Source organism: Pristiophorus japonicus, chromosome 3 (assembly GCF_044704955.1).
Source record: "Pristiophorus japonicus isolate sPriJap1 chromosome 3, sPriJap1.hap1, whole genome shotgun sequence".
Taxonomy (NCBI): domain Eukaryota; kingdom Metazoa; phylum Chordata; class Chondrichthyes; family Pristiophoridae; genus Pristiophorus; species Pristiophorus japonicus.
This window is the reverse complement of record NC_091979.1, coordinates 279135079-279147950: the sequence shown is the minus strand read 5'-3', so window position 1 is coordinate 279147950 and position 12872 is coordinate 279135079. Positions and strand designations below refer to the sequence as shown.

Sequence of the window (12872 nt, the reverse complement as noted above, 5' to 3'; positions counted from 1 at the left end):
ATGGTAACAGTTTGCTCCTGGGCAAGGTCCAATCATCATAGCACTTTATTGCTGTTACTCTTGATACAAGGTCCATTTCGTTTTACCACTTCCGGAAAGGCTCAGCATTCACAAGGCAAGCCTACTGCCGAGCTGGACAGCATAAACGGAGGTTGATACTTTTTTTACTACAAATTGTGATAGAAAACATTTAAATTTAAACACTTTTCATTTTTAAATTATTTTGTACATAACCGAGGAGGAGAATAAGTCAAGAAAATGCCATCTCTAAAGAAAAAATGCATGTTTTTGGCAGGATTTTCTGTCACTCTGGGAACTTGTATGTTAATATCTGCAATAATGGCAACGGATTCTTGGGTTGATACTGTAATAGACTGCGAGAATAAAACTGGTTCCGTATTTGGAGAAATGCACCTTAAGTATGGATTGTTTGCTGGTTTGCGTACAAAATCTGGTTGTCCAATCCTCAATGATGACGGGACTGTCAAAGGTAATCGTTGTATTTTTTAATACATTACAATATTGAGATTTACATGAGAATTTAAACATTAAGGATCTGCGATAGAGAGGATCATAAAATCATACAGCACAGAAGGAGGCCAACTCTTTGAAAGAGCTATCCAATTAGCTCCACTCCCCTGCAATTTCTTTCCCCGTCAAAGCATTTATCCAGGATGATGGAAATATATTACAAACCTGTAGTGACGTGATCTGGACCATTTTGGAATACTTAAATTTAATCTACTCTGAGCCACTGAATATATTGCTCTATCTGTAAATGGTGGCATGCATATACAGAGGGATAAGATGTATTTTCTGTTCACAAGCATTGGCGCTTTCTATGTATTGACTCTACCACGTGCATTTTCAGACAGATATTATGCTGAATTTTTCTCCACTATTATAGTGATGGAAATGACACCGCCTTCACCTCGATTCCGCTCTCGCTGCCAGGACGGCAGTTGGCCACTTCTTCCCCACATGTAAATGCCGGCAAGGGGTTGAGGCCCAGCCTTCTGTTCCATTTCCTTGCTGCCCGGCCAGATACCGCTGCTCATGGAAAGGGAATGAAGGAAAGGGTTGCGCTTTCTCTGTGTAGGCCTAATAAATATACCTTTTTAGAACTTGGTCTCAGCCGATGTCTCTTCAGGATTCTTTTGCTCCTTTAAATGCCCAGACATCTCTTCTGGTGTTGCAGCAGGCTGGGATTTTGCACCCTGCAAGCGGCAGACTCCAGCTTGGAGGTAGGGATCCGCTGGGAACCAACCACGCTATACAACAAATGACTCCAATCTAGGAAAGTGGCAAACCCCACCACTGTTTCACCATTACAAGGAAAATTCACACTGTATACCGGTTTTACATGCGGAAGCATAGTGACCACTTTATCTCTAAGTGACGGTACAAGTCTATCTGCCTGTATTATCTCCAACATATGATTGTTTGATAATTGAATTGTCCATGCGAAATCATCGATGTCATCCCCTTAAATTTGGAATAAGATTATATTTAATCATGTTATATTGTACAGTTAAGGGTTGAATCAATTGGGTCCCAATCATTGATTTCATAGGCCGAGGATGCAACAAATGTGTTACTCATACCTTCTATTTCTCTTTCCTTATGATCTACTGGATTAGTCATAAAAAAAAACCACACCTCAACATCTCATTCAGTTGAAATACATTTAAGATTACCTTTTCGTCTTAGTAATTTAAAATCTCTGTTTTATAACTTTGTTTCTGGTGATAAAGAATTAATTAAATTTCCAAAATTTGGACTAGATTTTAGTTATGCAACAGATCTCAGAGCAGCAATATATGTAACAAAAAGTGTTTCAAAATCCCAGATAGATTTAATTGGCTTAATTTATATTATTTTAATAAGACTCATTATCATTATCATCATTATTGGCAGTCCCCCGGAATTGAGGAAGACTTGCTTCCACTCCTGAAGTGAATTCTTTGGTGGCTGAACAATCCATTACGAGAGCCACAGACTCGGTCGCAGGTGGCACAGATATTCGCCGAGGGAAGGGGTGGGTGGGACTGGTTTGTCGAACGTTCCTTCCGCTGCCTGCGCTTGACCTCTTCACGCTCTCAGCGTTGAGATTCGAAGAGTTCAACGCCCTCCTGGATGCACTTTCTCCACCTAGGGCGGTCTTCGGCCAAGGACTCCCAGGTGTCAGTGATGATGTCTCACTTTATCAGGGAGGCTTTGAGGGTGTCCTTGTAACGTTTCCACTGCCCACCTTTGGCTCGTTTGCTATGAAGGAGCTCCGCATAGAGCATTTGCTTAGGGAGTCTCGTGTCTGACATGCGAACTATGTGGCCTACCCAGCGAAGCTGATCGAGTGTGGTCAGTGCTTCAATGCTGGGGATGTTAGCCTGGACGAGGACACTGATGTTGGTGTGCCTGTCCTCCCAGGGGATTTGTAGGATCTTGCAGACACATCGTTGGTGATACATCTCCAGTGACTTGAGGTGTCTTCTGTACATTGTCCATGCCTCTGATTCATACAGGAGGGCGGGTATTACTACAGCCCTGTAGACCATGAGCTTGGTGGTAGATTTGAGGGCCTGGTCTTCGAACACTCTTTTCCTCAGATGGCCGAAGGCTGCACAGACGCACTGGAGGCAGTGTTGAATCTCCGCATCAATGTCTGATTTTGTTGATAAGAGGCTCCCGAGGTATGGGAAATGGTCCACATTGTCGAGGACCGCGCTGTGAATCTTAATGACTGGGGGGCAGTGCTATGCGGCGGGGACAGGCTGGTGGAGGACCTTTGCCTTACGGATGTTAAGCGTAAGGCCCATGCTTTCATATGCCTCGGTGAATACAGCGAATATATCCTGGAGTTCAGCCTCAGAATGTGCGCAGACACAGGCGTCGTCCGCAAACTGTAGCTCAACGACAGAGGTTGGGGTGATCTTGGACTTAGCCTGGAGGCGACGTAGGTTAAACAGGTTCCCACTGGTTCTGTAGTTTAGTTCCACTCCAGCGGGGAGCTTGTTGACTGTGAGGTGGAGCATGGCAGCGAGGAAGAATGAGAAGAGGGTTGGAGCGATGACGCAGCCCTGTTTGACCCCAGTCCGGACGTGGATTGGGTCTGTAATGGATGCGTTGGTAAGGATCACGGCCTGAATGTTGTCGTGGAGCAGGCGAAGGATGTTGACAAACTTTCGGGGACATCCGAAACGGAGGAGGACGCTCCATAGACCCTCACGGTTGACTGTGTCAAAGGCCTTTGTAAGATCGAAAAAGGCCATGTATAAGGGCTGGCGCTGCTCCGTACATTTTTCCTGCAGCTGTCACGCTGCAAACATCATGTCCGTAGGGGACGAAATACGCACTGTGATTCTGGGAGGAACTCCTCGGCCACAGTGAGAAGACAGTTGTGGAGGACACTAGCGACAACTTTCCCAGTGGCTGATAGCAGGGAGATTCCCCTGTAGTTGCCACAGTCGGATTTGTCCCCTTTTTTAAAGGTGGTCACGATCACTGCATCTCTGAGATCTCCTGGCATGCTCTCCTCCCTCCAGATGAGAGAGATGAGGTCATGTATCCGCACCAACAGCGCCTCTCCGCCATACTTTAGCGCCTCAGCAGGGATTCCATCCGCACCCGTAGCCTTGTAATTCATGAGCTGTTTTATGGCTTTGCCTACCTCGTGTAACGTTGGAGTTTCACTGAGGTGGTGGCAGGTCGCATGCTGCAGGATGGAGTCGAGAACACTCGAGTCAAAGGCAGAGTCTCGATTGAGGAGATCTTCGAAGTGCTCCTTCCAGCGGGCCCTGACAGCCTCAGTATCCTTGATGAGTGTTTCCCCGTTCTTGGCCAGCAGTGGGGTGGGGCCTTGGGTGTTTGGACCAGAAGTGGCCTTGACTGCGATGAAGAATCCTCGCATATCGTGGCTGTCGGCCAGTTGTTGTATCTCCTGTGCTTTCTCCATCCACCACCTGTTCTTTAGGTTCCGGGCTTTTTGTTGGACCTCAGCCTTGAGCCGTCTGTAACGTTGTTTTGTAGCTCCCGAGTTGGTTTGTTGCTCGAGGCTCAGAAATGCTCTGCGCTTGGCGATCTATTAGTTCTTGGATCTCCTAATCATTTTCATCAAACCAGTCCTGGTGTTGTCTGGTTGAGTGACCAAGTGTCTCTTCACAGGCACTGGTTAGAGAGGCCTGGAGCGCAGATCAAACACTGTGGACATTCAGTATCTCAGGGTCATCAAGGCACGCCAGATTGGCTGTGAGGTGCTGGCTATATAGGGCTCTCTTAGCTGGGTCCTTAAGTGCCTCGGCATTTGTTTTTTTGCAGCACTGCTTCTGCTGTCCCCTCTGCTTTGGGGCTGTTAATGTTGATGATGGATCGGATTAGGCGGTGGTCCGTCCAGCATTCGTCAGCTCCTGTCATGGCGCGGATGATGCGCACATCCTTGCGATCCCTGGCTCGGACGATGACCTAGTCGAGCAGGTGCCAGTGTTTGGAGCAAGTGTGTTGCCATGATGTCTTGTATTTTTCCCTCTGGCAGAACAAGGTGTTGGTGATGAGGAGTTCATATTCTAGACATTTTGTCAGGAGTAGGGTGCCATTGGAGTTTAATTTCCCTACTCCCTCTCTGCCAATCACGCCTCCCCAGAGGGCTGTGTCTTTGCTGACCCTGGCGTTGAAGTCACCGAGGAGGATCAATTTGTTGCTCACGGGGATGTGGGACAGGGATTTTTTGAGGTTGGAGTAAAAACCCTCTTTGGTTTCATCCGTTGCGTCGAGTGTTGGGGCTTATGCACTGATGACTGTGCCACATTGGTTCTGGGATATGATCAGGCGAAGAGTCATGAGGCGTTCGTTAACCCCGCAGGGGGAGTCTTTGAGGAGATTGACCAGTTCGTTTTTGAAGGCGAAGCCGACTCCGTGAAGGCGCCGTTCTGCCTCTGGTTTCCCTTTCCAGAAAAAGGTGTAACCTCTACCTTGTTCCTTGAGCTGGCCTTCCCCTGCCCGCCAGGTCTCGCTTAGGCCGGCGACATCGATGTCAAAACATTTGAGTTCCCAGGCAACTATGGCAGTGCGGCGTTCCGGCCTGTTGCTGTTGGAATTGTCCATGGGGGTCCTGACATTCCAGGTCCCGAACTTCATATTAACGAAGTGGAAGATGCCTGTGCGTGAGTTCTTTTAACGTGGAGTGGCCACTGCACACCGGTAACCACACGGGCTTAGCTGAGCAAGTCTTGGTTCAGTGGCAAGGGGGTCCAAGACGACTGGAGACCAGGCACTGCTATACGGGCCTAATTGCCTACAGCGAGATGTTGGCCGCAAGCTTGGCGCCGAGTAGCGCCCTTAATGGGTGGTCCGAGGCTTGTTTAGGATCAGGCATTAGGAAGGTCAATTGTCCACTGGGGTTCCGAGGAATGTTTTAAGAAGTTTCTTCCAAAGTTTCCAAAGTTATTTAAAAGTTTCTCCAAGGTTTCCAAGTTGTTTAAAAGTTTAAAAGTTTAAAAGTTTGGCTTATTTGGCCACTCATTAACAGAAGGCAAAATAAGCCACAAACTTTTCATTTTACAATATTTCAGTAAAGATTATTAGAAGGTAAAAGTTCTAAGTTGTACTCCTTTAGCACTTTCAGACACAATGTGATTGTAGAATTTCTTGGGTATTGTACATCATGAAAAGGAATGCAACATCCTAACTCTTATTGTGTCCTTTTTTACTTTCAGTTTTAGAATGTTTCAAAAATGCAGAGACCGCAAGAATTATCCACATCTTGGTTATCCTGTTCCTTGTTTTTGGACTACTGTTTTCACTGCTAAGTGCTGTCGTAACCTTGTACAATAGCGTCAGTAATCCATATGAGAACATCTGTGGGCCTATCAGTATTTATGCATGTAGCTCCATAAGCTGTAAGTAAGAATGAATGAATGAATTGATATTTGAATGAAAGCTGTAATTCACAGTATTTGAATTGTTTTTATTTGCTACTTAAAATAAACTTAAATACAGCTCCTTTCTTTGATATTTTATTTTGCGTGATTAACTCAGTCAGTTATGCAGTCTAATATTCTGTCATTTTGTCTTGTCTTGAAAAATGTAATGAAATAGTATGATCACCAGGATGGCTTTTCATAACTTGCAACAGGGTATGCTTGTTCTTTTCAAACAATAATTAAAGGGCTAATGTTTTTTTTTGAGTAATCAGACATCCTCAGTACATTGCTCATCGAGGAAACTTCTCTGAAAACACTTCTGGACAACACTATTTTAGCTGCCAGAAAGTTTGTGTTGCCACAGCACATGTTTTTATGAAACAATTTTTGAAGGGTAATGGAAGAAAGAGCTTGGATTGATGTAACACTTTTCACTACCTCAGGATAAGAACATAAGAAATAGGAACAGTAGGCCATACGGCTCCTCGAGCCTGCGCCGCCATTTAATATGATCATGGCTGATCTTTGACCTGAACTCCACTTTTCTGCTTGATCCCCATATCTCTTGATTTCCTTAGAGTTCAAAAATCTATCTATCTCAGCCTTGAATATTCTGAAGGCTTGAGCATCCACAGCCCTCTAGGGTAGAGAATTCCAAAGATTCACTACCCTTTGAGTGAAGAAATTTCTCCTGATCTCAGTCCTAAATGGCCGACCCCTTATCCTGAGACTGTGACCCCTAGTGCTCGACTCCCTAGCCAGAGGAAACAAAGCCTCTCAGCATCTACCCTGTCAAACTCTCTAAAAATGTTATATGTTTCAATGAGATCACTTCTCATTCTTCTAAATTTCAGAGAGTATAAGTCCATTCTATTCAATCTTTCCTCGTAGGACAACCTTTTCATCTCAGAAATCAGTCTAGTGAACCTTTTGATGCATCGCCTCTAAGGGAAGTATATCCTTACTTAGGAACAGAGACCAAAACGATACACAGTACTCCAAGTATGGTCTCACCAAAGCCCTGTACAATTGCAGCAAGACTTTCTCACTCTTGTACTCCAACTCTCTTGCAATAAAGGCTAACAAAGCATTTGCCTTCCTAATTGCTTGCTGAACCTGCAAGTTAACTTTCTGTGTTTTGTGTAGAAGAACATCCAAATCTCTCTGAACACCAACATTTAATAGTTTCTCACCATTTAAAAAACATTGGCCCAGAATTTGCAGTCAGCGGCGGCGAAGCAAAGGCCCTGAATTAAGCTGCCCACAAAGATCTCGCGATCTCTGTGGCGAGGTGTTTGCCTTTCTCGACGAGGAAGGCAGATTAGTGTAGAATAGTGGGGGATCTCCAGTGTGAGCTGCTGTGAAGAATTCTTACAGACAGGGAACCAGGAAGTGAATAGGTTTCTTTTGTTCAGACTTTTAAAAAATGTTAGAGAGCAAAACAAAGATTGGGGCTCTCACATGGGGAAAAGGTAAACCTGTAATAAATATGAGCAAACTTTTAAAATATATAGTTTTTTTTAAGTTTCTTAAAAATTGTAATTTTCACCATTATGGAGAAAATTGACACTCCACAAAATTATAATTACTTTTTCAGGGCCATAATGTTTGTTTAGCAGTCAATACTCTGTTAAAACTCGAGTTATACCTAATCCAACAAGGCCTAACTTTTTAATAATGCTTAACCTCGGAAAAGCTGTTCCTTTCCTATTATTACCCACAGCAAATTCCAGACCATTCTGTTTTTCTCCATCGAAAGACAGTGCAGCACTCCCTCAGCACTGCACTCGAGTCTCATTTGAGATTCTATTCTCAAGTCTCTGGAGTGGGACTTGAACACGAGACCATCTGATTCAGAAGCGAGAGCAAGCCATGGATTGACTTGAGCTTCGATCCAAATGGCATCATTGTGCTATAAATTATGTTACCCACACAAATAAACATATTACTGAAAAGTGAATAATCTCAAATTTCCCCACATTATACTCCAGCTGCCACCTTCTTGGCCAGTCACTTAACCAGTCTGTATCCCTTTGCAGACATGTCCTCCTCACGGCTTACTTTCCCACCTAACTTTGTATCGTTGGCAAACTTGGATACATTACAGTCAGTCCCTTTATCGAGATTGTAAATAGCTGAGGCCCCAGCACTAATCCTTGCGGCACCCCACTAGTAACAGCCTGACAACATGAAAATGACCCAAAAGATGTCCCAAAGTGCTTCACAGCCAATGAAGCACCTTTTATTTTGAAGTGCAGTCACTGTTGTAATGCAGGGAAATGCAGCAGCTAATTTGCAATGAGATAAATGACCAATGAAACTTTTTTTAGTCGTGTTGGTTGAGGGATAAATGTTGGTCAGAATAGGAAAACCCCTCTACTCTTCTTTGAGTAATGGCAAGGGAGCTTAACCATCCACCTGAGAGACAGATGGGACCTCCATTTAACATCTTGTTTGAATGACGGCACCTCCGACAGTGCAGCACTCCCTCAAGTGCTCCACTTTCTGAGGTGCTGTCTTTCAAGCGTTTAGTGACTGGTGCATAGGGGAGAAATGCAAAACGAATATGATAGAAATGATAGAAGTTTTAGGTAATCTGGTAGAATACATATAGACTATGTGATAATCATAAGGTAAATTTGCAGAGATAGTGTCAAAATTATTATTCCTTCAGTTCAACATTCTCTGGACACAGCACAGTGTGTGTTACTGTCTGCCACCTACTGCTAACAAAAAAGACCCAAAATGGAATGAAACATTCTGCAAAAACATCACAGATTACTGACATTAAACCATCTGCCCTTTCAGGTGGACATAAAAAATCCCATGGCAGTCTTTCGAAGAAGAGCAGGGGAGTTATCCCCGGTGTCCTGGCCAATATTTATCCCTCAATCAACATAACAAAAACAGATTATCTGGTCAATATCACATTGCTGTTTGAGGGAGCTTGCTGTGCACAAATTGACTGCCATGTTTCCCATATTACAACAGTGACTACACTCCAAAAGTACTTCATTGACTGTAAAGCACTTTGAGACATCCAGTGGTTGTGAAAGGCGCTATATAAATGGGAGGCTTTCTTTCTTAAACCTCATTTTAAAGCTTCCTTTCATTGTACTTTGCACCATTCCTAAGGCAAGCAAATAATGATCAAGAAACTGATTCCTAGCACTCTACCTGTCACTGTTGTAGTGGAGAGAAATGCAGTAGCTAAGCACCAGTAGGTGTACGACATCAATACTTGTTTACTAATTTTCCACCTCTCCTTGTGGAGAAATGGTTAGACTCTGCTCTGCATCTCCCTCTGATAAAACTGATGAAATTAGGTGTGCGTACTTTGTTTACTGCAGACCATAACCTGCCCTTTCAGTCAAGGGTGGTGCTTGGCACAATGGAAGGAGAAAAAGTACATGAAAATTAAGTAATTGCTTTTTAAAAGGTCACTTCCTTTCAAAGTTTGGTAGGATCAAATTCAATCTATGATTTTTATTATACATATTGTTAATATGTGCATTATTACTCTGACAATGCACAAAAGATTAAGCAACTTCTAAACTTAGTATTTGTAATTATTTAAATATAAAATACTAAGAGAACGCTTGTTTCTTTTAGGTGTTTCGACATTTCTGGCGATGGTTTTGTTTGCAGTGAATACAACAGTGAACAATTTATCCACAGTATTGGTGAGAAATTCCATTAAAGAGACCTTGGTTACATTCAAGCATAAGACTGATAGTTATGAGTACTCATTTTGGCTTATCTTGCTGTCTCTGGCTCTTAATATCACCACGATTGGAATTGTCTATGCTTATCAACATGCAAATTTCACCAGAGAAAGAGAACAGAAAAGACCAACTGAAGTTGCACCCAAAGATGTTTTGATGTACTAGTTCTAGATTATACACAAGCGTTTAGTGACTGATGCATAGGAGAGAAATGCAAAACGAATATGATAGAAATGATAGAAGTTTTAGGTAATCTGGTAGAATACATATAGACTATGTGATAATCATAAGGTAAATTTGCAGAGATAATGTCAAAATTATTATTCCTTCAGTTCAACATTCTCTGGACACAGCACAGTGTGTGTTACTGTTTGCCACCGACTGCTAACAAAAAAGACCCAAAATGGAATGAAACATTCTGCAAAAACATCACAGATTATATTAAGAAAAAGTAACTATTACTTGGGGGTAATTTCCAGGTGTTTGAAGTTGAGGAAATGATTATAAACTGCTCAAACTTTAATATCAAGATTTGTGGAGGCTGCTTTTCCATTTCCACCAGAATGGGTCTGAACTAGCATGTATTCACAGGTTTCAGTCATTCGTACAGCTCTATGTCATTAGTACAGTACATGATATTCCTGGTGGAGGAAGGCCCTTGGAATGGGTATGCACACAGAATCAGGGGGAAAACATTCTGATCACTCCTGCATCATTTATGTATGAATGCCCATTTAAGGCTGAAGCACTTGGTCCATGCTCTGGGATAGCTCTGGAGTGCAAATGAAGTGCAATGGGTTGACAACCTGACATAACAGATTTTTCCCCCTTTCCTTCGGCTTTATGCTTGGCTGCATAGCACAGGAAATTCAGCCCCATAATGCCATCAGAACTCCTTGATGGGTTTGTATTTACTGCTGCATAATCATCATTCTCCTATCATATATACTGCCAGTCGAATTTCCAAATAATCAACTGAAAACCTTCCCTTGGTTAAACATCAGTAATTTTATCACAATTATCAATTCTGCATTGTGAACATCATCCTGCATTAACAAAACAGAAAGCATTGACTTACTTATTGACAGCTACTACTGCTGGCACACGAGCTGTTTCAAAACTGAATCAAACTACCCCACACAATGTGCACTATTTGCAAGGCTAACAGGTACTCAAGTGATTATAGAGGATAATGGAATAAGTGGGAATGATTATAAGGAACTTGATTAATTGAAAGGTTCAGATGGCATAGGAAATATTATCAAATTTTGTTACGGTTAAATAAACCGAGGAAACAATCTAGCGATGTATATTTGCTTTGAGGATCACACGGGTATTATAATAGACAATAACGGAGAGATGCTGGTCTAACACCATTGGTTTGCAACTCATATTTACTTACCATGCAGCAGACAGTTGTGTCACTCGTTATCAATTAAAATGTTAAAATGTCAGTGTTTTGATAATGACTATTAAATTTACACTTATTATTGTTAAGCACGGGTGGACATAATCCCGTAATGCATACTGTTAACAAGACACTTATAGGCCTGTGATATGTGGCATCAGATTTGCTTTGGGAATATTTTGATAATAAAATGTTACTTAATTATTTAATCACTGCAAAGTTTTAATAAAATCCAACTGATTTATTTAGGCATATACTGTCTTTTTCTCTGAATTATTAAATGAAAAATGCAATGAAGTCTATATCAGAGCTAAGATGAATTATGACCAATACTTTATGATGGTGGAATTTTTCAAAATGGGTTCTGTACTTCTAATATTAATATATAGATACACTCAGTGGGCTTAATGTGTGCTATTTGCGTCTACACTAACAATAACATTAACTCTAACACCAATTCCAAGTGCTTTGGTGGAACAATATTTATAAATGCTCAGTCCAGGGTCAAAAGAGTAAAGTTAGTATGAATCATTTCATTTAAATTAATTTATAGAAACGCAGAATTTTTACTGTTTCGAAGGATAAACTTTAAAAAGAACTACACATTTAATAGGCTAGTTCCTCCCTGGACTTTGACGTGAAATAAACTTCTGTAATTATAAATCCCTGCCCCTTGGGATCAGGGCTATAAAACGTTTCCCCCTGCTGGGGAATCTAGAACACAGGGTCACAGTCTCAGAATAAGGGGTTGGCCATTTAGGACTGAGATGAGGAGAAATTGTTTTCACTCAAAGGGCCCAAGTTTCAAGTCGCGCCTAGAACGGCGCAGTCCCAACCTGGACGCCCGTTTTTCGCGCCACAAAGTGCGCCTCAAAAAAACTTCCAGATTCTCCGGCTCCCTGCAGGTCGTTTGCAGCTCGGCGCAGCGCAGCACGAGCAGTAGGGGGCGGAGCCAGGTCCCTGCGCTGAAAACAGTGCCGGGACCTCTGCATTTGCGCGCTACAGTGGGTGCGCATGTGCAGTAGCTCCAGGCGCCCAAGGCGTGGGAGGGGCCCGAAGCACGCAGCCCCTAGCCCTGGCCGAATGGCCTCACTGGGGCTGCGTGAATAAGGCTCCTCCCACGGCCAGCTCCTGCTTCCTCCCGACCCGACTCGACTCCCGTTTCCCCCCCCCCCCCCCCCCCGCCTCCGGACCGGACCCGACACCGACCCGACTCCCGCTTCCCCCCCCCCGACCCCCCGCCCCCGGACCCGACCCGACCCGACCCCCCGGACTGGACCTGACCCGACTCCCGCTTCCCCCCGCCACCCCCCCCGACTGGACCCGACCTGACTCCCCCCCCCCGACCTGACCTCCCTCTCCCTCCCTCCCCCCGACCCGACCCGCGATCCCGACCCGACCCAACGGCACCCTACCTGTAAATCCTGGTGCTGGGAACGGGCCTGCCCGAAGTCTCGGCCCAACCGGGCCCGCCCGTTCAGCCTCTCTTTCCCTTTCCCCCCCCACTCCTTTCCCCCTCCCCCCTCCCTTCCCCCTTCTCTTTTCTTTCTCCCTCCTCCTCCCCCTTCCCCTTCTCCCTCCCCCCCTCCCTCTCCTCCTCCCCCTGCCCCCTTCCTCCACCTCCCCCCTTCCCCCTTCTCCTCCTCCCTCCCTTCCCCTTCCCCTTCTCCTCCTCCCCCTTCCCCCTTCTCCTCCTCCCCCCTTCCCCCTTCCCCTTCTCCTCCTCCCCCTTCCCCCTTCTCCTCTCCTCCCTCCCTTCTCTCCTCCTCCCCCCTTCCCCCTTCTCCTCCTCCCCCCTTCCCCCTTCTCCTCCTCCCCCCTTCC

The 12872-nt window shown here is 44.4% G+C and overlaps 1 protein-coding gene across 1 annotated transcript; it reads left to right on the top strand.

Annotated features, from left to right (window-relative positions):
• The first annotated feature begins 258 nt into the window (after positions 1 to 258).
• LOC139259533 (clarin-3) lies at positions 259 to 9805 on the top strand. The gene is made up of 3 exons (XM_070875021.1): positions 259 to 490; positions 5709 to 5891; positions 9528 to 9805. The coding sequence occupies exons 1-3, from the start codon at positions 259 to 261 to the stop codon at positions 9803 to 9805; spliced, it is 693 nt and encodes a 230-aa protein (XP_070731122.1).
• Positions 9806 to 12872: the final 3067 nt, after the last annotated feature.

Excerpts from the sequence above, each read along its gene's own strand:
- LOC139259533 (XM_070875021.1), top strand. The coding sequence starts at position 259 with ATGCCATCTCTAAAGAAAAAATGCATGTTTTTGGCAGGATTTTCTGTC. Across the intron at positions 491-5,708 it reads TGATGACGGGACTGTCAAAG|TTTTAGAATGTTTCAAAAAT; the intron begins GTAATCGTTGTA and ends TTTTACTTTCAG. Across the intron at positions 5,892-9,527 it reads TGCATGTAGCTCCATAAGCT|GTGTTTCGACATTTCTGGCG; the intron begins GTAAGTAAGAAT and ends TGTTTCTTTTAG.